Genomic DNA, 25,761 nt, shown 5'->3' with positions numbered 1-25,761 from the left:
ATAGGAGTGGGTTGTAGTCTACGACAAAAGCCTTAGTTATGCATGCACATTAATCTGCAAACGTGCCCAAGCTTTAGCATATATTTACACTGTGGGCTCGCGTACCTTCCCCCCGCTCCCAACGTGCATTACTTACCAGATACATTAATCGCAGAGGCTTTCTCTGCAATCATATTGCGCACTGAGGTACATACACGTAGCTAGTCATGTCCTAGTGTGTCTGGCACTGATACAATACCACCCAGACCACACTGTGGCTGTAGGGCGCATTGCCTGATCTGGGTAAATGTGCGCGGAGTCGTTAAAGCAGTACTGCATGCAGCAGATGCATGTGGTGCGCTGTGAGACCTGCCTTGCCCTGTATCTAATACACCGCTTGCTCAGTTTCCATGCTGTTTATTAATTATTATATACTACCGTGACCCAACTCTATCTTGTGCCCTGCGGAGCACTACTCCCTTTCTGGGCATTGTGGTTTCGCTGAGCCTCATGTTTCTTACTGCCTCAGTCTCCTTCTCAATGGGAGACAGTGAAACAGCTTCTCGGGTCATTCTTTTGCGAGGAGTGGGTGGTCCGAACACCATGAATCCGCATTTACAAAAAGCTGTAAAGAAACTGGCAGCTCCTTCAGTCACATAGTTTCAAATTGCGATACCTAGCTGAGGCCAAAGATGTTGTCCAGGTTCTGCTGCCCCAGCAGCTGTGGGAATGCCACCCTCTGCTGCATGCCCTTCAGGGCCACCCTGTGGCCCAGGCCAAGCAACAGCAAGTGGCAGACATTGCATTGCCCCACCAAAGAGCAAAACAAATCAGACTGAGTACATTTAGTGCCTCTGTGTTTTATTTCCACATGAAACACAACTGTGTTCTAATTCTTCGCCCAAAACCAGAACCGTTTTGTTACAAGAACTTCCTTTAAGTTGAACTCCCTTGTTTTATTACACTCCAGCACAAGTGTAAATGTGTAAGCGCTCTGATATCTGCAAGGGTCATGTTTGCGCTATAAAAAATGATAAAATAAATAAATGATATTACATGTCACAAGATGGTGGGAAAGGGCCGAGCGTCCTTTTCAATGAGGCAGTTAATTTGTTTCTGAACTCATATTAGAGGAACATTTTGACCTTCGACTTGTTCTATCACAGTATGAAATGGGGCTTCTCTTTGCCTGGGAATTTCTTGCCGAGGTTTGCAGATTTCACATAAAATTATGTTCACCCTCAACCTCTGATGCAGGGTAAACAATGATGGCGTGTGAGGGGGAGTTTATGAGAACTCAGTCTACAACCAAGTTAAGGCCAGCTTAGAACTAAACAAAAGACAAACTTTATCAAGGGCCCCATATATTAAAAAAGATTTCTGCACTTTTAAGTTTCACAGAACTCAAAATGACCACACAGCACTAAACTCCACATCGCAGAACTTCCAGGAATACTCCAAATATTAAGACAACAGTGGATACTCCACATCAGTAAGTAGGACAATAATGCACATATGAACATTATAGTCTACCATGGTAATCTTAGAAGCCCCCTCAGTAAATATGGGATATTTGGGGCATATTCACATCAACATTACAAGCTTTCTTCAGCATTATTTAGCTCTATACTAACGTGTGCAAATCTGATGCAATGAGCTACTGCATGTTTTTCTTACCCTGTGAACCAACGTTAGCATCTTGTATTAACTACATTCTCAAGGGCCACCTAACACTTCCTGACACTGCTCCTGCTCCTGGGAGCACCCACCTGGAACCCTATACAGACAATAGCTGGAAATTGACCATAGTGACCTATTTTTTGTAGTTGCAATGGGTTTGGGAGGAGAAATATTATATACATTCTTATTCTGCCACCAGGAATTTAGAATTTGAACCCTAAACCCAAATGTTTGCCCTCCTACATGAACTTTATCTGCCAGCTTTTTGCGAATGAAAGTAAAAATATTTACAAGGATGAAAAGCGAGGAAATACTCAGCAGGTGAGGTCATAAAGTACTGCATAACTTATTTTTCAGTCTAGTCTGTCCTGTGCCGCCTCCTCGTAAGAGGAGTTTCAGAGGAGTGCACACAAAAGTGTATAAGGGTGGTCACAAACACTTATTAAAAAAACATGTATTGTGCTTTGTTCACACCAGGAAACCACACAAAGCAGCACTGTTTTCCACATTACTGCCTCACCTTCATCAAATTCTGGAATTTTTTACTTTGCTGTAGCAGCTCCTTGTACGAGTTCACGGCTTCGTTGTGATGGCTGCAGAACACCCCATATTTTTCTTTCATTCGATCTCTGCTTTCACCGGAAAACTAAGCAAGAAGAATGGGAGGTTACAGAGTTAAAATGAAAGCAAGAGGTGTGTTACTGCACTGCTGGTATAAAAAAAGAAATGTACTGCAACAAAGAGTTCTCCAATAAGTTCATTTTTTCAAAGCAGCAGCTATTTAGGTTTACACCGGGGCGACTCCTCCACTTAAAATGAGGCGGAGGACAGTCGCCCCACTGCTCTGTGAGCAGGTGAGAAATGGGAAAAAATGATAACGAATATCATCATTTTATTTGTCCATCTGTGTCTCACCTGGTTAGAGACCGGGCAGCACGTCACTGGAGTAGTGGTGGCACTCATAAGTGCACATGAATGTTTGGGGGCCGGCCAATTAGTCATGCGCACTTGGCATGTTCTCCACCCAGGCATACAGCCTAGGTGGAGAACATGCCCAGGCCCCCAGTCCCTCTCTGAGCACCAAACTACAGCGCTCAGACCAATCACAACGCTGCTGTAAGACAGCGATGTGATTGGCTCAGAGAGACTGGGAGCCTGGGTGCTTCCTTGCTGCTCCTGGAGTGAAAGAGGACCGAGAGGCGGCAGCCAGCCGGCCTGCAGGTAAGTGCTATTTTTTTCCATCTATCCCCCCTCACCCTCCACTACATTCATGAAGATACAACACTAAGTCCAAAATTCATTGAGAAGTTTGCTTGTGACCAGGAGCCATATCCATCACCTTTTATTACATTGTAAACCTTACAAATTAACCGATAATTTGCTGAGGCATTAATAAAATGCATATGCATGCATGTTAAATGCTTAAGTTATACAGCTATATGTACCCTCACTACTTTCTAACTAGTTAGCTTTACGTGCCAAAGGCCCGACTATCGCTGCATCATATACTACTGAGGTTTTTGCCCTGTTGCCGCCAAGGGACGTGCATCTTGCTCCTTCAGTACCGGCAAGTATTGAGCACTGTGTGTCAAACAAGCCTGGGCAACAACCTCTATCAAATGTATGTTATTGCTTGATTCACAACTTTTGCATTGCACAGCATGTCACTGGTGCAAGCTACAAAAATAAAGAAAGAAATCTCCCACCACAGCCAGACACTTCTTCCTCCATGCTTTTGTTTCTTGACTGGATCTGACGACCTGTTTTACACGTAGACAGCATTATCATTTGCTTGTCCAACATCAAATGACATGCTAACCCATTAATGAAGAAATAAAAATTTTGAACACATTTTCTATAGAAGCAATTACGCAGCAGAATCACCCAGATGGACAGCTGAGGCAGGCAACATCTACGCAAAAAGCTGATATATATATGTATCACACACACAGAATGAATATTGATCAATAGAGAGGGCTGCAGGCCTAGCACACAATGTATGTTATTTATAAAATGCTGGCGAGAACAGAGGCCCTGATGAGCGGTTATTTAAAAAATAAAACTTCAACTGTTCTAGTTATAGCTTTGGGGTCACCTTGAACTAACAGCTGATGCAAGACAGACATATTACAAAGAAAAACTGAGGAGGCAGACATGAGTCACTCCACACCCTAGCACACTTCGCTCGAAAGAAGGAGGTCGCACAAGCCCCTGCCACAGTGTCCTGATGGGCAGATCATTCAATGACACAACAGCTGTTTATGGGAAAATGAGTCACACCAGTTATACATATATGAAACCCCCCCATTGACTGCAGACACACTAGTCCAAGTTCACAGGGGATAGTCGTGCTGACAGCCCTGAGGCCAGACACTTTCGAAAGTCCGCTCTAAGAATTAGGAGGTAAGCGGACTGCTGGACAACAGCCTGCTCAGACGTCTAAATAACTTGTTGATATGCAGAGGCCAAGAGGTGCTCATAGTTTCCAATCACCTGAACCGGTCTGTGAAAATCAATGACGTTTGTTGGATTGGCAAGGGTACTTCTGCCCTGCGTTTAATTTCCCTAGAGCACCCTCATCGAAACAAGTCCTGTACTAAAGGCATGCAATAGCATAGGAGTATTTCTTCTCTAGCCATTACCATTGTTGAATTCCTAAATTTAGAACTCCCAGTAGTGATCTCTTAGGACCGGGGTATAAGCAAGAAGCATTGGGTGGTGTCCGAACTATATGTCGCTATTTAAACAAGAAGTGGAAATTTGGATTCAATACCTCAATCGGGCACTGAATGCTGGAGCCCTGCCATCTCAGATACTATGCAGGGTACAAGTATCACAAATGAACAGATCACAGACCTTAGGACACAACAAAAACATGAAGCACATCTCTTTGAAATAGAGATTATGTGAAAACCAACTAATACTAAAGTTTGCATCACTTGTGCAATAGGAGCCAAGAGTCCATCTAAACAGACCAGATTTGTCATTTCTGAAGATGTGGCAAAATCTGCTTCATTGTCCAAAGGTGGCCTGTGGCAGAGTTATTTCTAAACCAGCTTCTTCTGCCCACAATTGTCAAAGAGATCGGATTGTTCCCAAGGTTCTCCCAGAATAGTGGACAGAAGAAGGTAATAAGGTTCTCGGGTCTGCGAGCTCCAATTTTGATGGCACGTCTCTGCTGAGCCAAGAACACGTTTCTGTGAGGTACGCGCCCTTTCGAATGATGGAATATGGTTTGGTACTGCAGCATGAACTGAATGAAAAGGATGGATGGTGTTAAAATAGAAAACTTACAATGACCATTCAGCCTTCAAAGAACAGACCACTGACACAAGAAGCAAGCCTTAATTCAGACCTTACTCCAGCATCCACGCCAGGAGGAAAAAAGAGGAGAACCAGGAAACGTATGAACCTATTTATTTTTAGTCAATAGTTTATTTTTTTTAAAAAGAAGCAGACAGCTTTGCATCAAATAATTATTGACATATCATTAACAATGTATCCTTTAACAAACTACAAAATTACTTACTTCTCCTGTTCAAAAACGCCTTAAATTCATAATATTCTTTATTTTTAGAGACCCAAATCTAAGAACCTTTTCTAAACCAATTGTGTGGTTATAAGGAATTCAGCCATTTCTAATTGTTGGGATGTTTGGAAAGGATAATGTTACCCACCCAGTAAGCATCTGTTCATGGCATGTCGCGCTGTAGATTCACATGCTTTGCATACTCCTACATCTAGTGTTGGGTCCAGATGTTTGAGAGTTGCTTTTCTTCTAAGAAGTCTTTCCAGTCACGGGGTAGGTGACTCCTCTTTTCAGTGATATTGCGCATGGGCATCAACTCCATTGTTAGATTGTTTTCCAGCAGAGAGTAAGGATGGAGTTAATAAGTAAAGAATAGAGATGTCCATGCGTATGTATATATAGTAAGAGAGAGAGAGAACTGCAACAGGTACAGGTACCCGGGAAGGCGGGTGGGCCCTTGTGAATCTACAGCTCTACATGCCAAGAACAGATGCCTACTGGGTAAGTAACATTATCCGTTCGAGGTATATCACATGCTTCGCATAGATTATACAGCAGCATTCTCCCAAAAGGTGGCTAACCTGTAGCTGTTGGAGTTGTCTGAAAGAGTGTTCCAAGTACTGCCTGGCCGACATTAGCTTGTTGTCTCGCTAACTCATCTACACAATAGTGTTTGGTGAATGTGTTCAGTGTAGACCATCTTGCAGCTTTACACATGTTAACTATGGGGATGTTTCCTAAGAAAGACATAGTAGGCCCTATTTTGCAAGTGGAATGAGCTCAGGGGTATTGTTAACGTTCCTTTTGCTTTTGCATAACAAGTTTGAATGCATTTAACAATCCATCTGGCAATACCCGACTTGGGTATGGGATTGTCCTTGTGTGGTGGTGCAAAAGCAACAAAAAGTTGTTAGGCTTTGTGAATTTACTTTGTTATTTCAATATAATATAAAAGGGCTCTTCTGACATCTAAGGTGTGTAGAGCTTGTTCTGCCACTGAATCAGGTTGAAGAAAGAATACAGGTAACACAACAGACTGATTGATGTGAAAGGCAGAATCTACATTGGGTAGAAACTTGGGGTTAGTACAAAGGACCACTTTGTCTCTGTAAAGTTGGAAAAAAAGGTTCTTCTATGGTTAGTGCCTGTAGTTCACCCACTCTCCTCAGTGAAGTGATTGCAATGAGGAAAGCGGTTTTCCAGAGAGAAACTGTGGCTCACATTTATGTATGGGTTCAAAAGGTGGGCGCATTAATCTTGTGAGGACTATGTTAAGATTTCACACTGGGGCAGATGGAAGTCTTGGTGGGATAACTCTCAAGTCCGTCAATTAAAGCTTTGATTACTGGCACTTTAAAAAGATACACAGCTATTGCAGTGAGAAATAGTCGGAAAGAAGTGTAAGCTAATCCAGACTGCTGCAAGTGTATCAGGTAACAAATTATATTTTGTATTGAAGCATCAAGAGGAATGATGTTGTTATTGCAATAGATAACAAAACATTTCTATTTAGCTGCATAACAGGCTCTTGTAGTAGGCCTTCTGCCTCTCTAATGATGTTCATACAGTTTGGTGGGAGATTTAGATCACCAAACTCTAGGGCTTCAGTAGCCAGATCGTGAGGTTTAGTTGTTTGGGATCTGGGCGTGTGATTTCTCTATGGCTCTATGTGAGGAGACTGGAAGCGAGGTGCAGCATTTCATGGGGAACCAGAGACAGCTCCAAAAGGGTTGTGAACCATGGTTGACGAGCTCATGTGGGAGCTACTAGGATAAGTGAGAGGTTTGCCTGAGTTTACAAACTACTAGTGGAATGAGTGGGAGAGGCGGAAAATGGTTGACAAATATCCCTATCCATAGTGCATTGCGTTTGGAGAGCAGGTGTGGATACCTGGAGGCGCAGTTTGGTCATTTTAAGTTTTGGTGTGGCAAAAAGATCTATTTGAGGGAATCTCCAGCTTTGAAAGGAGGAGAACTTGAGGGTGAAGTTTCCATTTGTGGATTTGCTGCCTCTGTCTGCTGAGAAGATCGGCAATCTGATTATTCACTCCTGGGAGGTGTTCTGCTAGGAGATAGATTTTGGGGTGAATGGCCCACTTCCAAATGTCTTGAGCTAGGAGTGACAGTTGGAGAGAGTGTTTCCCCCCCTGTTTTTGTATATAATACATAGCTTTAATGTTGTTGGTGCGAACTAGGAAAAGCTTTGCCGACCATGTGAGTCTGAAATGCTTTGAGAACTAGAAACACTGCTGGCAGCTCTAGATGATTTATGTGGAGAGTTTTTTGCTGTTGACTCCACAGGCTTTGCACTGTGATATCTTGGAGATGAGCCCCCCAACCAGTAAAGGACGGGTCTGCTATTAGCATTGTCTGTGGAACTGGGTCTACGAAGGGCTGTCCTTTTGACAAATTTTCTGGGTTCCACCAATGCAGAGAGCGAGGAGTACGGCTGTTCACCAACACTAGATCAGTTAAAAGACCCTGTGATTGGTTCTACTGACTTGTTAAGCATTCCTGGAGGGGACACATGTGAATCCTGGCATGGGGAACAATCATGATGCAAGAGGCCATCCTTCCCAGCAGCTGCATATACACTCGAGCTGGTAGTGAGTGAATGGGCTGAAACTGGAGAACTAGAGCCTGGATATTTCAAATTCTGGCAGCATTGGGGAAGGCTAGAGCCCTTGAGAATCTAAAGTGGCTCCTAGATAGTTTTGAGTGCTGGAAGGTTGAAGATGTGATTTCAACACATTGACCGTGAACCCCAGTTGGTGCAGTAACTGCAGTGTCCTGTGAGTGGGTTGGAAACACTTTGGATATGGACTGTCGTCCAAGTAGGGGAAGACATGAATGTGCTGTCTTCTTAGGTGAGCACCGACCACTGCCAGACACTTTGTAGAGACTCTGGGAGCTGTGGTGACTCCGAACAGGAGTACTTTGAACTGGCAAAGATGCCCCGCTACCACAAATCTGAGAAATTTGCGATGAGCGGGATGTATTTGAATATGGAAGTACACTTCTTTTAAGTCTAGAGTAAACAGAAAGTCACCCTGTTATAGGAGTGGAATCACTTGTTGAAGTGTTACCATGTGAAAATTATCTGATTGTATGTAAAGATTTAATTCTCGGAGGTCTGAGAGAACCATCCTTCTTGGGTATGAGAAGTAGTAGGAGTATACGCCGGACCCTTGGTATTGTAGTGGTACGGGCTCTATAGCTCCTTTCAAAAAGAGAGACTGAACTTCCCGGTTGAGAGGTGAAAGTGGTTTGTGTGAACGTGAAGGAATGTTTGGAGGATTGTTGGTAAACTCCAGGCAATAACCAGAACGGATAATTTCCAGTACCCATTTGTCTGTAGTTAAGGACTGCCAGACGGGTAGGAAATGTGAAAGACGCCCCCGACGCAGTGCTCATTAGGCAGAATTGGAGAAACTGCTCATTTTCATCCAAATGCGTCTTATTGTACATGGCTAAAAGTGCTTGGGTATTGGAAATGCACCAAAAGTTTGCAACTTCTCTTTTTCCTGAGGTGTCTATTAACTTAGACTCTTTGTCTGGGGGTGGAGCCCCCCCTGATGTTTGGGAATTAGCCCTTTTTCGTGCGTTAGAAACAACTAAAGAATCTAATGGTAACTGCCCTCTGATGGAAGCTGGATCGGATGGTGAGGATTTGAATTTTTTGTCTACCCTAAGGGTGAGAATACGTGCCCGCACAGGATCATTAAAAATGTCATTCACATATCCACATGTCTAAGCATACCTTTGAGCATGGGAAGTGTATGCGAGGATTTTTGGGAACTACCAAGTGTTTCGAAAAGGAAATCTTCTAGGTATTGCTTATGTAACACGATCCCACGGTAATTTGAAGCTCTACCTAATAGTTCTATATAACCTACACTGTGATCTGGTGGAGAAGGTTTAGTAGGGTACAGATCAGGGTTGTTAGCTGTGGGAGAATTTGTATTATAATCTCTCCAGGGGTCTGTAAGAGGTGGATCATTGTCCCCCTCCCCATCATCCCGATCATCAGGTGTATATGGTGGTGGGGAGTCAGCGGGTGAATTTAGCAATGGTTGAGACTCAGGAGGAGGTGATGGAGGAGGATGAGGAGGAGGAGAAGGGTTGGTACCCATCATTCTTCCTTTTCAAAGGAATGTGGTAGGCTTCTTCAGTCTCAGGTTTACGTTTGAGATTCACTTTGGTGGTAATATGTCCAGTTATTGGATGAATGCAAGGTTCTCTCTGTTTCGGATCCGGTTTTGAGGGCAGAACATCGAAACGTTGCTCTTTTGATGGAATTGGCACATCTGTTTGTTTCTGCGCCGGCGTTTTGGATGACCAGGACTTCGGGTCCGGAGGGGTTTTTGGCGTCGAAGGGGGTGGGGCTGAGCCAGACTTCGAATTCAATCCCAAAGGTTTCGGCTCAGTGCCCGGAAGGCTTTGGGTTGAGTTTCGGTGCCGAGTCGGAAGGCGGGGCGTCAGAAACATGTTCTCGGTGCCAACCTTGGGGTTGGACCGGAACCTTCTTCTTAGGCGGACTTTGGGGCAAGGAAGAATTAGTACTCGGAGTACGCTGCCCTTGCGGGATGTCTTCGCTCCCCTCTGATCCGGATTCAGAGATGGAGATATGTTCTTCCTCGGCTCTCATGGCATCTCCAGTCTCTTGTTCCGAATCATCTCCGAAGAGGTCTGGAATGGAACTGGTGCATTTGCTCTGCATGACGCGACGTCTAGTCAGACAGTCGGGACGTGTCTTCTTTGATCGGAAAGCCTTACACGAGTCGCAGTCCTGTTCTTTGTGCTCCGGAGATGAGCACAAGTAGCACACTTCGCTTGACTCTGTGCGCGTGAATTTTGGGTGGCAACGAGGGCAGAATTTAAATGGCGTCCGTTCCACCTACTGCGAGGCGGACCGACACAGGTAGGGCCAATGGGTTTCCACGAGCTACCGGCTCAAAACAGGAAAATTCAGTAAATAAGATACGTGGAGAATGGAAATACGCTATCAAAAACAATACCCTCAAGGGTGAGTGTATTGCGCACAGAGGGGAACCCGAGAAACAGTGTTAAACAGTAGCGCAGCAATTCACCTCATGGCCGAAAAAAACAATCCAACAATGGAGTCGATGCCCATGCGCACTATCACCGAAAGGAGGCGTCGCCTACCTCTTGACTGGATAGACTTCTTCGAAGAAAACCATCTTGCAAACATCCAGACCCAACACTAGATGGCAGGAGTATGCAAAGCATGTGATCGACAGCTCACGTGCTTCTAACATTATTTTTTAGATCCGGATTTTGTTTGTTAAACATCTTCTCATGCTCAATACTATATATTTTCCACCAGGTGCGCTCTTTATAACTTCAATGGGTTAGAAAAACACCATTTCTTATCCAAGACTACAATATAAAAAATACAGCTTGTGATCTGCCCAAATCAGTGGAATGAATTAATCAAAATTAAGCGTAGGGTTATTTGTAAAAATACCATCCAGCGTATGGTTAGCATTATAAGTCGGTTGATTGACTATTGTATCTGTGTTTTCACTAAGCTCCAGGTGAAAATTTGAAAATTTAATGCTGGACTCCATAATAGTCTGAAGAGAAGACACAAAGTTATCTTTGGGACCGGGTGGATGATATAATAGAGACCCATTAAAAATTGTTGCATCATTAAATTTGAATACAAACAACGAGATTTCACCATCCAAATGAGGGGCCAGACTTAATACTGCCTGATGTGATTTCGATAACCCCCACCCCCTCTTACCTTACCTATCTATTCTGCATATATCTTACCCATCTGGAATAGCAATTCTGAAATCAGGATCTGATGAGGTCAGCCACGTTTCGGTACGGAACACTAAATCAGGACAAAAAGGGCAGTGCTAAAGATTATGCATCTAAAAAGACCTCTTAGTCTGCCCATAGTTCAAAAAGAATACTCTACGGGTCAACGTTTTTGCTTGTGCAACTCGCATTGCTATTTGCCCTGATGAAGACCCCATCTGAATCACTTAGTGGCGTTGAAGTTTTGACCAAGCAATTTGTCCTCGCCGTTAGACCGGTTTGTGTGTGTACACTGTGTTTGTGCTGTATAATTGTCTCACAATTGTCACTTGCACTGTGCCATAAACAGGAACACTTTGAAGACAATAAATGTTCTATGCAAAAGTTGTTTGTGATTCATTAGCAATATAAACACAATATCATGAATATTCTCTGTGGTACCTTTATGGTGAATAAGTACCCGGGGGAGTAGCTTTCGGGCTTCTTGTCAAACATGCAACTTATAAGAAATGACTTAGAGTGGAACCTTATTTCAAATGTGCGCTTAATTATCCATTTTCATTGGAATACAGGGCTGTCCTTTCTTCTTATGACATTTCTAGTCTATTCGGACCATTGCAGAATATTCGGAATTTAGCGTTTTTTTCTCTACATAGCAATACTGCTCCCAAGCATCGGTCCTAGTCTTCTGAAATAATTTACTGATTCACTTTGTCCCATCTTTTAAATACATGTGCTACCTTCATCTGAGCACTACTTTACCAAAGCTCCCAAACATACCCCCACCAATAGTGGTTTTTGAAAATGAAAATGTTTCCTGAAGGAAGGTAAACTTAACCATTACATGCTCCTCTTACCATGCAGATCCCTCAGGGTCCCTGTGCACTGAACATAAAAAGACAGATCACCTTGGTTTCAAAACTGATTTTTAAGTAACGTGCCTTTTTTGCGTGCCTAACTCCTGACTAATTTAGCTGTCCCTAACATACCAAAATAGAGAACAGAACAGTTCAGGTAAGGCCCCCCAAATTGTGAGTGTATCAGTAGATCTTCCTTTACCCGCAGACTTTGCCTTATGATGCACATGCAATATCTCTTGCTTCTGGATCCAGTGACATGGTGTACAATTCACCCTTGCCGTTTGTGAGTACAAGTGATAACTTTCCAAACCATATTTAGCAATTTAAACAAAAAACAAACTATTTTGAGCATCCCACAATTAGAACTTTAAGGAACTGAAGTCAAATGCTGAAGGATTTGTCCAGGACAGATGCGAGATTTGTCCTAAATGCATTACTGTTCCTGCACCCATAGCAGGATATTGCATGCACATGTATTGTTCATACCTGTTGCACAAGCACGTCCCCGATTTTCTGGATGATGTAATTGCGCTCACTCCCTTCCTCCAAAGATTCCTTGCGGCGCTCCTTGAGCCAGTATAGGAACTGTCCGTGCATTTCCAGTAAGTCATCGACGCAGGGGAACAGTGACTTGATAACGTTGCTGCTGAACTGCTCATCCCGCATGGCCTTGGAGTAGACTTTAACCATGATTTTCAGGGTTCGGATATGGTGCATTTCAGTCTGCATGAGCTCTAAAAATAATGGACAGAGATATATATATAACTCTACCAATGCATACGTTAACCTCAGGGACACAATGATGCAATTCGCCTTAGCTGGCATATAGGGTCACTCAGAATTCACTGGTTTGGTAAAGACATCAGATAATTGCGGGACGCCACACTTTTGCCTCGGTTGTATTGTAAAACTGATGGCAATACCCCTGCAACCTTACTCTAACTATGGGCAATGCTTTACAGCAACAACGAGGCCCTTGATAATGCCAGGGTAATCCTCATTTTTACCACTGAGCTAAAAAGAGTAGCAACACCCACAAAAACAAGCATTGGAAATGCAATAGGTCTCGCAGCATTAGAGTTAGTGCTTTTAGAATTGTTTATGGGTTTTTTTGTAAATCTTTAGCATTTTTGTTTCCTGTAGCCAATGCTAAAGAATTAAAAAAAAAAAGCCATAAACATTTCTAAAAGCTCTAACTCAAATGCTCCGAGACCTATTGCACTGTGTGAGGGTGAGGGGTTGAGGGTGAGTGAGGGTGAGTGAGGGTGAGGGTGGGTGAGGGTGAGTGAGGGTGAGTGAGGGGTTGAGGGTGAGTGAGGGTGAGGGGTTGAGGGTGAGTGAGAGTGAGGGTGAGTGAGGGTGAGTGAGGGTGAGTGAGGGTGAGTGAGGGTGAGTGAGGGTGAGTGAGGGTGAGTGAGAGTGAGTGAGAGTGAGTGAGAGTGAGTGAGAGTGAGTGAGGGTGAGTGAGTGAGAGTGAGTGAGGGTGAGGGTGAGTGAGGGTGAGTGAGGGTGAGTGAGGGTGAGTGAGGGTGAGTGAGGGTGAGTGAGGGTGAGTGAGGGTGAGGGTGAGTGAGGGTGAGGGTGAGTGAGGGTGAGGGTGAGTGAGGGTGAGGGGTTGAGGGTGAGGGGGTGAGGGTGAGTGAGGGTGAGTGAGGGTGAGTGAGGGTGAGTGAGGGTGAGTGAGGGTGAGTGAGGGTGAGTGAGGGTGAGTGAGGGTGAGTGAGGGTGAGTGAGGGTGAGTGAGGGTGAGTGAGGGTGAGTGAGGGTGAGTGAGGGTGAGTGAGGGTGAGTGAGGGTGAGTGAGGGTGAGTGAGGGGTTGAGGGTGAGGGGGTGAGGGTGAGTGAGGGTGAGTGAGGGTGAGTGAGGGTGAGTGAGGGTGAGTGAGGGTGAGTGAGGGTGAGTGAGGGTGAGTGAGGGTGAGTGAGGGTGAGTGAGGGGTTGAGGGTGAGGGGGTGAGGGTGAGTGAGGGTGAGTGAGGGTGAGTGAGGGTGAGTGAGGGTGAGTGAGGGTGAGTGAGGGTGAGTGAGGGTGAGTGAGGGTGAGTGAGGGTGAGTGAGGGTGAGTGAGGGTGAGTGAGGGTGAGTGAGGGTGAGTGAGAGTGGGGTTGAGGGTGAGTGAGGGTGAGTGAGGGTGAGGGTGAGTGAGGGGTTGAGGGTGAGGGGTTGAGGGTGAGTGAGGGTGAGGGGGAGTGAGGAGTGAGAGTGAGGGTGAGTGAGGGGTTGAGGGTGAGGGGTTGAGGGTGAGTGAGGGTGAGGGTGAGGGGTTGAGGGTGAGTGAGGAGTTGAGGGTGAGGGTGAGTGAAGGGCGCCAAAGGGATTGGGGGGATGGGGCACCAACGCAGGCAGCCACAGAAGACCCGGCGTAAGGGGTAAGTGGTAGGAAACAGGGGTCGGCAGAGTAAGGAATTGGTAAGACAAGGATATCCTGCACAAGTATATAAATAAGTCCAGACAGGCCACTCTGGATGCACACCTTCCCCCTCGCACGGCGCATGCTCATAGAGACAAGAAGCCGGACATGTAGGGGAAAGGTTTTGTGCACTCCCGGGGTGGGTACCGATCGTGAGCATTTCTTTAAGTAGGGAGGAGGGAGGAAGCATGTCATGGTCCAAGAGGGCAATTAAGGGGTCTAGCAGCAAGGAATGTCCCACGCGGCCTAGCAGATTACAAAGGCCTGGTCTCCTTAACCTGGCAGCGTGGGTGGGAGGAGCTGCAATAGGCAGGCTGATTTTGTCACGGGGAAAAGAGAAAGCACGGCGCTTGTGAATGAGCAGTGTGCTGATAAGAGTTATTAAACAAGCGCGCAAAAGGCAGGCTGATTTTGTCCCTGGGAGAAGAGAAAGTGCTGCGCTCGTAAAATGAACAACGTGCTGAGAAGTGTTATTAAAAAAGCGCGCAATAGGCAGGCTGACTTTGTCACTAGGAAAAGAGAAAGCATGGCGATGTTGTGCAGCTAACACTGTATTAAAGTTCACTTTTACCCAGTTTCTGGTGTGCAAAGCACTAGAGCCATGAGAGCTGTTAGCCTGCCTGGAAACGCCTACAGTTATTTAAATGCAGATTCCGGGGCGGGAAGTTTTGTTGGGGCGATCCGGGGAGATTAAGTAAATTGCAAGCAGTGCCCTAAGCTGCTGCGAAAAGACACCTGCTACTCAGAGGGTACTCCACTCACTAACACAACAAACCTGACATGTTGCTTTCCCACCTGGACTGCACATGATAGGCATAAACTGCAGAACAATGTATTGTGCGCAACAGAAGACTGCATTATCACTGAGACATGAAAGTTTGGAAATCCAAAAAAACAACAACCCACTTTCTATCACTTTTGCTGCAACATTAATTTGATGCTTGGTGGATAACAAACTTCTGTACCACTAAAAGCGATTCTCTCCCACACTATGTACAAGAAAGTTGAAGCTTTGCTTATATGAACTAACAGTCAGACCCACAGAACCACCGGAGGCTTGTGCAGTGCCGTTGCAGGTCTCTCAATGGCTCTGGCGCTTACTTGGATTTAGTTAAGAGCGGTCTGCATGGTCTCTGATGGTAGAACCTGTAGGTGAAAGAAGCTTCTCTTGTCTTGGTTGTGACCCCTTGCACTGGATTGCAGTGCACCTCGAGCCCTCCTGCCTGTGGGAGACCTAGACTTAAGCTACTGCCATGTTGCTTGGAAGGTGCCTTGTTGGAGAGCACGATATCGGCAGGGAGGGCGGGCCTTGGATTAAGGTAAAAATAGAACGGCTGCTGATGGATAATAAGGACAGCCCCGTGGAATTAGGTTTTTTGAGCGCCTATTGTAAAAATAAAGCGTGACCTAAACATATGTAGCCAAGGCGGGGAACGGGGGAGCAAGCGCCACGCTTTTTTGTAAATCTAAAGGTGCCACCATATTTTAAGTTAAAGTGCGGCATGCGGCGAGAGAGGGGAGGGGGGAGGAGAAATGCGACACGGCGGGAAGGGGAGGGGGCGGAGCGGGTTAAATTAAACAAACAAACAAGACGGACGGAGGAGAGGGGAGGGGGGAGGAGAAATGCGACACGGCGGGAAGGGGAGGGGGCGGAGCGGGTAAACAAAGACGGACGTGCACGCGCTTTTAAGCTCAATGCGCATGCGCATTGAGCTTAAAAGTCACGGGCACTGCAAGGAATCGCCACGATTCCTTGCAGTGTGGATAAAGAGCGGATAAGTCCCAATACTCTCGCCTTGCTCGATGCGCATGCGCATCGACAGGCGAGACCTAACAACATAATCACTGTGGGCCATCAGTAGTAAAAAGGAGGATGCATTTTAAACATGGACCCTATTGCGACTGGTGGCTAAGACATAGGATAAGAAAATAAGTTACTTAGCTGTAACTGTAGTTTTCCAGTATTGGAATCTTTCATAGATTCACATGCTTGAACCATTCCCAGTCATCGAGGTGGGAGTCCCTGGTTCTTTATAAAAGCAATGTCATAGTAAATGTATAACCTAGAGGTCTAAGGCTCTTTTTGTTTAGCAACATATCCGTGTCCTTAGCAAAAAAAAGGACCAAACTTAAGAATCAACCAATCAGATGACACTACCCTCTGGAACGTTCCTGAGAGAAGCTGCAGTGTCTCAGATTTTCATAGCACTAGTGCATACAAATGTACAGACACAAAGAAATAAAGGCGAGCTTCTCTGGGGCGGAGGGTGGATTGCAGGTGAATCTATGAAAGATTCCAATAGTGGAGAACTACAGTTACAGATAAGTAACTTATTTTCTTACTCGAGTACAGGAACTATCCTAGATTCACATGCTTGCATCAGAATAGCAAGCAGTAAAAGCCACATTTTGTAAATAAACTTTTCATAGATATTGATAAATGTATACATATAAAAATATACTTAACACCCTTATTATGAAATCAAAATACACAGGAGGTGAAATCATAACATAAATAAGCCAACACAATACAGTAAAGAAAAATGTGCCTAACAGGTTGAAAAGTGGCCGGTGGGAAGGTAAGCTAGGTCATCTTTATTGAAACAGATGTCGTAGAACCGCTTGTCCCAATGCTGCATCTCAGAGGACGTCCGGATCCAAATAGTAATACTGCGCAAAGGTTTGCACTTTACCACGTCGCAGCTCTGCAAATATCTGGCAACGACACCCCAGCAAACAATGCCATGGATGTGGAAATTGCTCTTGTGGAATGAGCCTGTACTCTAGAGTTCAAAGGCCGTTCTGATTTTTGATGACAGACAATAACAGTCTTTGATATCCATCTGGATACACTGTTTGGTAACCGGCAGACCCTTCCTTGGTGCGCTGAAGGACACAAATAGCTGGTTTGTTTTCCGAAAGGATTTGATCTGTCCAAATAGAATTTCAAACATCGTTTGATGGCTAGTGAGTGAAGAGCTCGCTCAGACGCTGTTTGGAGATTTGGAAAAAATTATTTGAGCATTACTGGCTCATGAGGTGAAAATCCAAGGGGACTCTAGGAATACATTTTGGGTTAGTACGAAGGGTAACCATCTTATCTGATCTGAAGAAATGGCTCTAAGGTGGTAAAAGATAGAAATTCACTTACTCCACCTGCAGAGGTGATGGCAAGGAGGAGGGCTACCTTCCAGGAGAGGTATTTAATGTCTGCTTTATGTGTCTAGTTTTCAGAATTGTGTGGGTATGGTAGGTTTTCCTAGATGACCGCCGAGCCCATGGCCAAAAACTCAGGTGCCCCTCCTCCCCCCCTGCAAAACCAGGTTGCTTTGTGATAGATTATTTTGAGGTCTCCACAATATGTTTTGGGCCCTTGCCTGTCGTAGTTACTTAGAGCACCCACAAGAATGAGGTACCCATTTTTATCAGGAGAGCTTGGTGATAGGACATTTGTATCAGCCCGGTGATCCATCAACTTTGCCACACAGAAATTTGAGAAAAATTTGTTTTTTTTCAGCTAAAGTAGATGTTTGCAGGGGATTCTGGGTAGGTGAACATTGGGAGTCTACGCAAGCCATACCTCCCTGGACTCCCCCGGGCGTCTAGTTTTCAGAAATGTGTGGGTTTGGTAGGTTTCCCTAGATGGGCGCGGAGCCAAGGGCCAAAAACCCTGGTGACCGCCTTGCAAAACCAGTTTGTTTCATGATGGGTAATTTTGATGTCTCCACAATACATTTTGGGCCCTTCCCTGAAGCGGGTACTTGGCCCTCCCACACAAATGAGGTACCATTTTAATCGGGAGACTTTGGGGAATGCCGGGTGGGTGAAAGATTGTGGGTCTACGCAGATTCCAGAACTTTCCAGCATAGACGTGAGGAATTATTTTTTTTTTTTTTACAAAGTTTGAGATTTGCAATGTATTCTGGGTAACAGAATCTGGTGATAACCACACAAGTCACCCCATTCTGAATTCGAATTCCCCTGGGTGTCTAGTTTTAAACAAGCACTGGCATAGCCAATAGGTCTCACTTTTTGGACCTCAATAGTGTTTAGACATGCAGCATATTATCCTTGGTACTGAGCTGCCAGGCATTAAAGAGCTATACAATTACTACACACTGGGTGTGAACGGAAGAGTGAATAGTTTTGTGCATGAAAACTGTGGGGTGAGCGTGTGTAAGAAACAGCAAATGGGCTGCAACTTCTGTGCATCATGCTGGTACCAGTGCGTTTTGCACCACTAAGTAAAGAAAACGTTAAAAAGGCAATTCCATGCCTACCATCCCTACATCCTTCATGGAAACAACGTTGTAATGGGACACTGACCACATAACCTAATGAACTCATGATTATATAGAGCAGGGCACAACTCTGTGTTCCAGACCATGGATCGGTTAGGAAGATGGATATACTGCCAGGGCACCAGTTGTATGATTTTTCTAGGTCACCAGTTGCTAAGTCCTATTGGCTGAATACTTGATAATAACAGGGGCTCACTATAAATAAGCACATGTACATACTGTAATATTTTAACCAAGGCAGTATGAGAGGGGTGATGATATCCCTACAAGGGTACTACAATCTTTGTTAGACTGGTCCTCAATGCACAGCAATGGCTGCAGTGGATTTCACATGGCCCGGTGATGGTGCAGATCAGAAATAGATCTCTTCGACACCCAGAGACAGGCGAGAGATATCCTTTGCCTTCATTCCCAGCTTGGGGAAGTGACAAGTTCAGCATGTAACACTTGACTAATTCAATGTTGCATGACTGTGGCACCAAGCACCTCTACCACTCATTTAAACAAATATGCCTCTGGCAATACTATCAGGGCAGAGCGGATAGCTTTCCAGGATATTGACACACAACCTGGTTCACAAAAAGCAAGGCCCTAAACACACAGCCTTACTTGTCTTACCCAGGCATAGGTTGCATAACCAGACTCAATAAGAGCAGGGTACACACAAGCCGAATAACCAGACAGGTCAGGCTCACAAAGGACAGTACCCTGACCCAGGGTGCAAACCCCAATTCAAAGCGACCCAACGCAAGCGGAATACCCAAGCACTGGCCGAAAGAAAATCTACACTGACCTGAGATGCTTCTACTCTGGGTTACACATAGAAAGGAGCAAAGGGCCACAGGAGTTAACAATAAAAAAGGGGCAAGTGAAATACTTTGATAACAAGCTATGAGGTTCTTGTGTCTGAGGCGAGCGCTCCCTCGGTTTCCTGGATGGATTTCACACACACACTTGCGCAGTACTGCCAGCTTTGTTCTCGGATCCTCAGGGTTCGGACCAGAGTGATCTGATTAGAACGTGGATTCAGAATCAACTTTCAAAACACAGCGAACGTCGTGGATGGCAGATGACAGTTCAGCAATCATTAACTAACAGTTAGTGTTTATAAAACCCTGTTGGACTTACTCGTTGAATAAAAAAACTCATCTCGCCTGTGCCCAGTGCATTCAACACCCACCTGTACAATCTACTGCTTGGAAACGAGTACAGGGGGAGACAGAGGGAGGAGGGGAACAGGGACACAAAGAGGAGTGGTGGGGCGGGTACACTGAGACAAGGAGGCACTGCAGCTGCTGCCCTGCTCGCCGCTGCTCGCTCCCACGGCAAAACGCAGCAGGAGTGAACCTTTTCAGAAGAGGTGGGGCATGCACCCATCTTTAGCCATTTGCAGGCTAAGATTAGAAAAGACACATGCAAAAGCCAACCCAATGCGTGAGGGGAGTCAGACCCACACAGATTAGTGACATTAGATTTTTTGACACATTGAGATTTGCAAAAGATTCTGGGTAACAGAACCTAGTGAGAGCCACACAAGTCACCCCATCCTAGCTTCCCATGGGTGTCTAGTTTAAAAAAATTTATAGGGTTTCTAGGTTTCCTTAGGTGCCGGCTGAGCTAGGGTTCAAAATCCAAAGCTAGGCACATTGCAAAAAGGGTCCATTTTCACTGGAAGAATTTGATATGTACATGTTGCGTTTTGGGCCATTTCCTGTAGCGGACACTAGGCCTACCCACACAAGTGAGGTAGCGTTTTTATCGGGGGACTTAGGGGAACACAGAATAGTAGAACAAGTGGTATTACCAATTTACTTTGTTTGCTTTCTTCCTTCCAAATGTAAAACAATTTGTAAAACAAGAAGTCATTTTGAAAAATGACCTCTAATTCCCATGCTTGTATGGGTAGCCACACTTTTGGAGATGTGCAATAAAATGACTGCTTGTAAACTCTAGATCTAATTCCCATTCCAGAAATATATTTGTTTTCTTGGCACCTATTTTTCACTCTTTATATTTTACCAAATGAATTGCTATATACCTGGTACACAATGAAAAACCATTGCAAGACGCTGCTCGGTTATTGCCTCTGGGTTCCTAGGATTCTCAGTGAACCTTCAAGTCATATATATCCCCACAACCAGAAGGGTCCAGCGATGTAACAGTAGGTTGCTTTAAAAAATCTGTCATACTTAGAAGTTACATGTGAAAACGTTGGCTGTTAGCTGTTTTTTCCAACTCAATTTCAATATTTTTTACTTTCAACTGTTAGTTTCTATTAAAAGAAATCTTGAAGGTTCTCACAAATGACCCCTTGCTGAAGACAGAATTTTGTCTAGTTTTCAGAAAAGTATAGCTTTCTGCGATCCATTTTTGGTTTCACATCCATTTCTACCACTAACTGCAAGGAGGTTGAAAGCACAAAAAATAGGAAACATAGACTATGTCCCAGTAAAATACCAAAACTGTATAGATAATGTTGGTTTTCTAACAAAAGTCTGCCTATCCCTGAAAGCTAAGATGGCGATTTCAGCACTACAAACCCTTTAGTGATGTGATTTGCAGGGGGAAAAACAAATGCTCTCTTCTGCAGCAATTCTTTCCCATTTTTTTTAATTGCTGTATTTTGGCTAATTTCTTGGTCCCCTCCAGGGGAATCCCCAAACCTGGGGTACCTTTAGAATCCTCAGGGTGTTGGAAAAAGGGCGCAAATTTGACATGGATATCTTATGTGGACAAAAAGTTACAGGGGCCTAAGTGCAAACTACCCCAAATAGCCCCCCAAAAAGGCTTAGCACAGGGGAGGCCTAGCAGCGAAATGGTTAACATAATAAGTGAACCTCTAACTAATACTGGTAATATTGTGCATAACTTTGAGGCAACCGGTCAGGAATTAAACAGAAATGTTGTGCAGAATCATCCATGGACTCCGTGAGGTCCCGCTACAGGCTAGAAATGGATTTAGGAGAATGACTTTATTTGAGGGCTTCTAGTTTCGTGGCAAAGCAAAATGAGATTAGAAACGACAAAGCATAGATGTGAATACTTTGCAAACTGGCCTTCACATACTAGAAGAATTACATGCATGCTGATTTTTGTTCCGCATATAAGAAATTGAAAAAAACACTGCAAAGGGAAGGAAGAAACAATGGACTACCCGTTCAGCAGCAGAGGATCTTCAAACGTTAACTTATGTTTTATGGCGTAATTGCCTGCCCCATTAGCACATGGATTCATCAAATACTGCCTAATCAAACCCTTTGACATGGTCACTTATATCTGCTCTGTGTTTAAAATCCAAATGTTGATGGGGGAATGCATGTCACTTTGACGTGCATGCTACTGGTGGCGCAGGTCAAGTACTGCATCCTATTGGGTATTTTATGTCATTTGAGCCGCCTCAGAAGAAGTGAAGCATTGCTGAACTGCTAAACTGCCCTAGGAGATCAAAAGTAACTTTGGACATGCTCCTGTCTCAATGGAGTGATCAACAAGCTGTGGCAAGACCAAAATACAGAAAACTCAGACATCAAACCATTGACAAACTATGGAGGTATGTAGGAAAGCTGGGAAATCTAATTGCAAGAGACAGATTATAACCCTAAAACTGAATTCCATGAACCAGAAGTGGACAGTTTTCCGTGCAGGTGACGGGCCTGATCACCCTCTTTATTATGATGATGATTCTCCTCCCCCGCTTTCTGTATATATTCCAACACGTCCCACTCTGATTTCCCCGCCATGGTTCCTCGCTCTCAATTACACCCTCCGATCTTTTCTCTGGTCAGGCGCTCATTTACGAATCGCGTTTCCCAATGGTAAGCAATCTCCATATGATGGTTTGGCTAAGGATGGCTGGTCTCCAAATGCTACTACCAAGCATCCCAGCTGATTGGCATTAACGACAGGCTTGGTGATGGGTGGGACGATCCCACTTATCGAGGGGAGCGCTTTCTTGCGGCTGGACCACGCCCTGGATATTATATACGGCACTCTGATAACAACCCCCCTCCCCCACACACACACACAGAGGAAACAATGTCTCCACCACAGAGCCGGATTACAGGGAGCCCACAAATGGGATATGCTAGGCATTACAGTCTGTGGAGATGTTTGAGCGGGGAAACATATTTTAACTTTCCGAGACCTACAAGACAGCTATAACTGCAATCAGACACAATTCCACTTATATCTACAACTGCATCACGCCCTCATAGCCAACACCCCATCGTATACTGACATTCCTAAATGTAGCCCCTTGAGGCTAGACTGCTAATGGGGCTCATTGGTAGGGCGCCATATCCCAAATATCATTGCAAACGCCTCACATGGCTTTGACACACTTAAGACACCGTTGGGAGGGGAGGGTTGGTGAACTCAATGAGGCGGACTGAATGGAGGACTGATAAGCCACATGCACGCTGGCCATCTCCACACGCCTCCGGTTGATTCAACTAAATAACCTACATAAGACATACCTCACCCCGATAAGCCTACACCATGCGGCAGGATCCCCTAACTTGCTTGCTTTCGCTGCTCTATAGTTTCAGCTGATCTTTTACCACATGGTTTGGGCCTGCCCGACCCTCTCACTATACTGACAGCGAATACGTGAACTCTCGGAGGCCTTGGAACAGGATCTTGAACTAACCCCCAAGGTGAACTGTTGGGCATGGTCAATCAGATTGGCAGCCTCTAGGCTGACAGTACGCTTGTGGGTATCGTCACACTGATCACAAAGCGAGACATTGCCCGAAGATGGAACTGCCCAAATGCCATGTCCCTGGTGGAATGGAGGAAAGGAGTAAACTGGTGCGCCCAATTGGAAAAACATCTATACTGCACGAGGCTGTCTGCAAAAACACAACTAAATATGGGGAGCCTATTTTAATTTGGGGATGATTTGTCAAGCGGTCAATTGTAATGTGAAGGTGCTGGGAAGAATTCATTTTCCATTAATGGGTGGACCTCAAAACTTAATAAAATGTCGTTAGGAAAAACAAAAAACTGCTTTCCATGAATGTCTATGCCCTCCAATGTCCTCTTGTGAGAGTACCAGTGTTAAGCAAATCAGCCAGCGCTCACTGACCCTCACGGATACCAGAGGCTTTGCTAAAGTGAACACATGGCGGATCTACTGTCTTATCAGAAACAGAGGGCAGGACACAAAGTGGACATCTTGTACAGAAAATAGGAATGCAAGGAAACAAAGCCAAATCTCAAACAAGAAGGTATAACAGAGGAGAAGCTCGGATTTCAGGAAAGAAGGAAGGATATCAGTGACAGAGGAAGGGAAATGAATAGGAAAAAGAGAAGTTTACAAATATGCAGGGAATAAAGAGCAGAGAGTAGTGCTGCACAAGTCTTACCGTATATGACATCCTGCCGCTTGATAACTTCCTTCTTTTGCTTCTTGGCAAAAGATTGCTCCACAGCACAACTCCAGGATTCTGCATCAAAGTCCTGTGCATCTGTTTCAATCTCATTTTTCAGCGAGGCAAAATATGAATCTAAGTCAGGAGCAAAGCACATTGATCAACAGCAAGCAAGAACGAGTTCTTCATAACGTACAATAAGAACATTGGTACAAACATTGGTGCACATATGAAAGACGATCAGAGATAACATCATGTAAGCAAGTTTGACGCACTGCTTCTAACCGTTATACATACTTCCTTCTTTAAAGGGTCCATTCATGAGAATTACTGTGACACTGAACGCTTCCCCACCACACCAGTTTATATTCAGTTTCACTGAACCTCTTTATTCACTCCTGGTTTGTCCCTCTTCCATGCTTTTGTGACATGATCATGAAAAAGTACTCTTTATCGGTGCTCTCTCCTTCTGAATTTGACACTCTTTGCCCCAATTTTCTTAAACAAGCTCCTTTATTTGTTCCGTTGTAGACAAAAGCCTATAATGATTCTTGCCACTTTTTTATCTCATATACTAACGAGGCTACCACGTGAGCAGAGAAAAAGAGGAGAGCTCAGCTTCCTGTACTGATCTTTCATGTTTTGGATCCTTTGGAATGGCAAGTCCTTCATTAATGAAAACTTGATGCACATACATAGATTAACTTCAAGCTTAAGAGCCCTCATCTTTCTCTCTGTGCCCTTGATGAAGAACCTTCTACCTCCTTCCTTTCCCACATCTCTATGCACCTACATTCTTCCCATTTCCCACCTCCATGCAAAAACCTACTATTACAACCCCGGCACAACCCTGGAAGGTCAGAGAAATGCTGGCAGTCACAGCGCAACACAAGCACCCACAAGTTAGCCATCGGTATGGGGCAGATGGCTAAGAGGAAGAGGCCCAAGTGAGATCCCCTATGTTGGCATCCAGAGGAGAATAGGGGTATAACTTAGCCGTGACACACTGGTCAACAAGAAAGCAAGTTGTGTGCGAAAGGTCAAGTGGAGAGAGAGAGACCTCGACAAAAGGACTGCAAAAGCCGGATGCTCTGCACCAGTGACACGCGGTGTATGCGGCATGAGTGGTTGCATACCTACAGAAAGCACAGTAAATTGTTGTAGGATGAATGGGTACTATTGTATGGAAGTATTCTGGAATAAGCCTCACAACTGGAACACACCCAGTGAATACATTTTTAATATATGAATATTTCAGCAGCACCAACACATTTTTTCATGGAATAATGGGAGGAATTTTGCATCTATACAATTCTTGGGCACTTCAACTTCAAGACATAAACAGGTGGCAAAGATGCCGGATTTTAAGAAAGCCCCTATAGAGGTCATGGAGCTGAATATTTTGTCGTTTAATTTCCTACTGTCTTTTTTTTTTTTTTGTCCTCATATTACGTGCATAGCTCCAATCTATCAAAACCAAAGGACCGCCACAGAGCAAAGGAAAGAATGGTCGAGTGCAGTGCTGTCTCAGCTTATAGCTGGTAGGAGAAAGTTCATTCGGGAGGGAAGAAGACCGGTTCCCCACAGCACCAATCACAACAGCCAAACATGATTTTGCTTAGGGAAGTGCCTCCGGAGATAGTGCCCAAGTTATCGAGACCCCCATAGCTCCAAGACTGTTAGTCAGCGAGGATAAGCAATGTACGTGTTAATCATAGGACCTGGGAAAAAAAAAAAAAAAAAAAAAAACCCAGGTTTATCGCTGCTATCCCAGCATTGCCCAAAAAGCTCTCCTATTGGGGTTTCCTGCTCTGGCGAGATCGAGTTTGGAAATTTGAAGA

At 44.7% G+C, this 25,761-nt stretch overlaps 1 protein-coding gene across 8 annotated transcripts in view; it reads right to left on the bottom strand.

The window, feature by feature from the left end:
- Positions 1-25,761, bottom strand: part of ARHGEF18 (Rho/Rac guanine nucleotide exchange factor 18) — a 290,711-nt gene that overhangs the window by 42,272 nt on the left and 222,678 nt on the right. For all 8 annotated transcript variants that reach the window (XM_086946962.1, XM_086946969.1, XM_086946963.1 and 5 more), the window contains 3 exons: positions 23,915-24,055; positions 12,324-12,571; positions 2,180-2,305 (listed from right to left, as the gene is read on the bottom strand). In XM_086946962.1, coding sequence (XP_086803088.1) covers positions 2,180-2,305; positions 12,324-12,571; positions 23,915-24,055 — 515 coding nt within the window. The remainder of the gene's footprint in view (positions 1-2,179; positions 2,306-12,323; positions 12,572-23,914; positions 24,056-25,761) is intronic.

This window comes from Lissotriton vulgaris, chromosome 12 (genome assembly GCF_964263255.1).
Source record: "Lissotriton vulgaris chromosome 12, aLisVul1.2, whole genome shotgun sequence".
NCBI lineage: Eukaryota > Metazoa > Chordata > Amphibia > Caudata > Salamandridae > Lissotriton > Lissotriton vulgaris.
The sequence above is the reverse complement of the archived record's forward strand: the minus strand, read 5'-3'. Positions and strand labels throughout refer to the sequence as shown.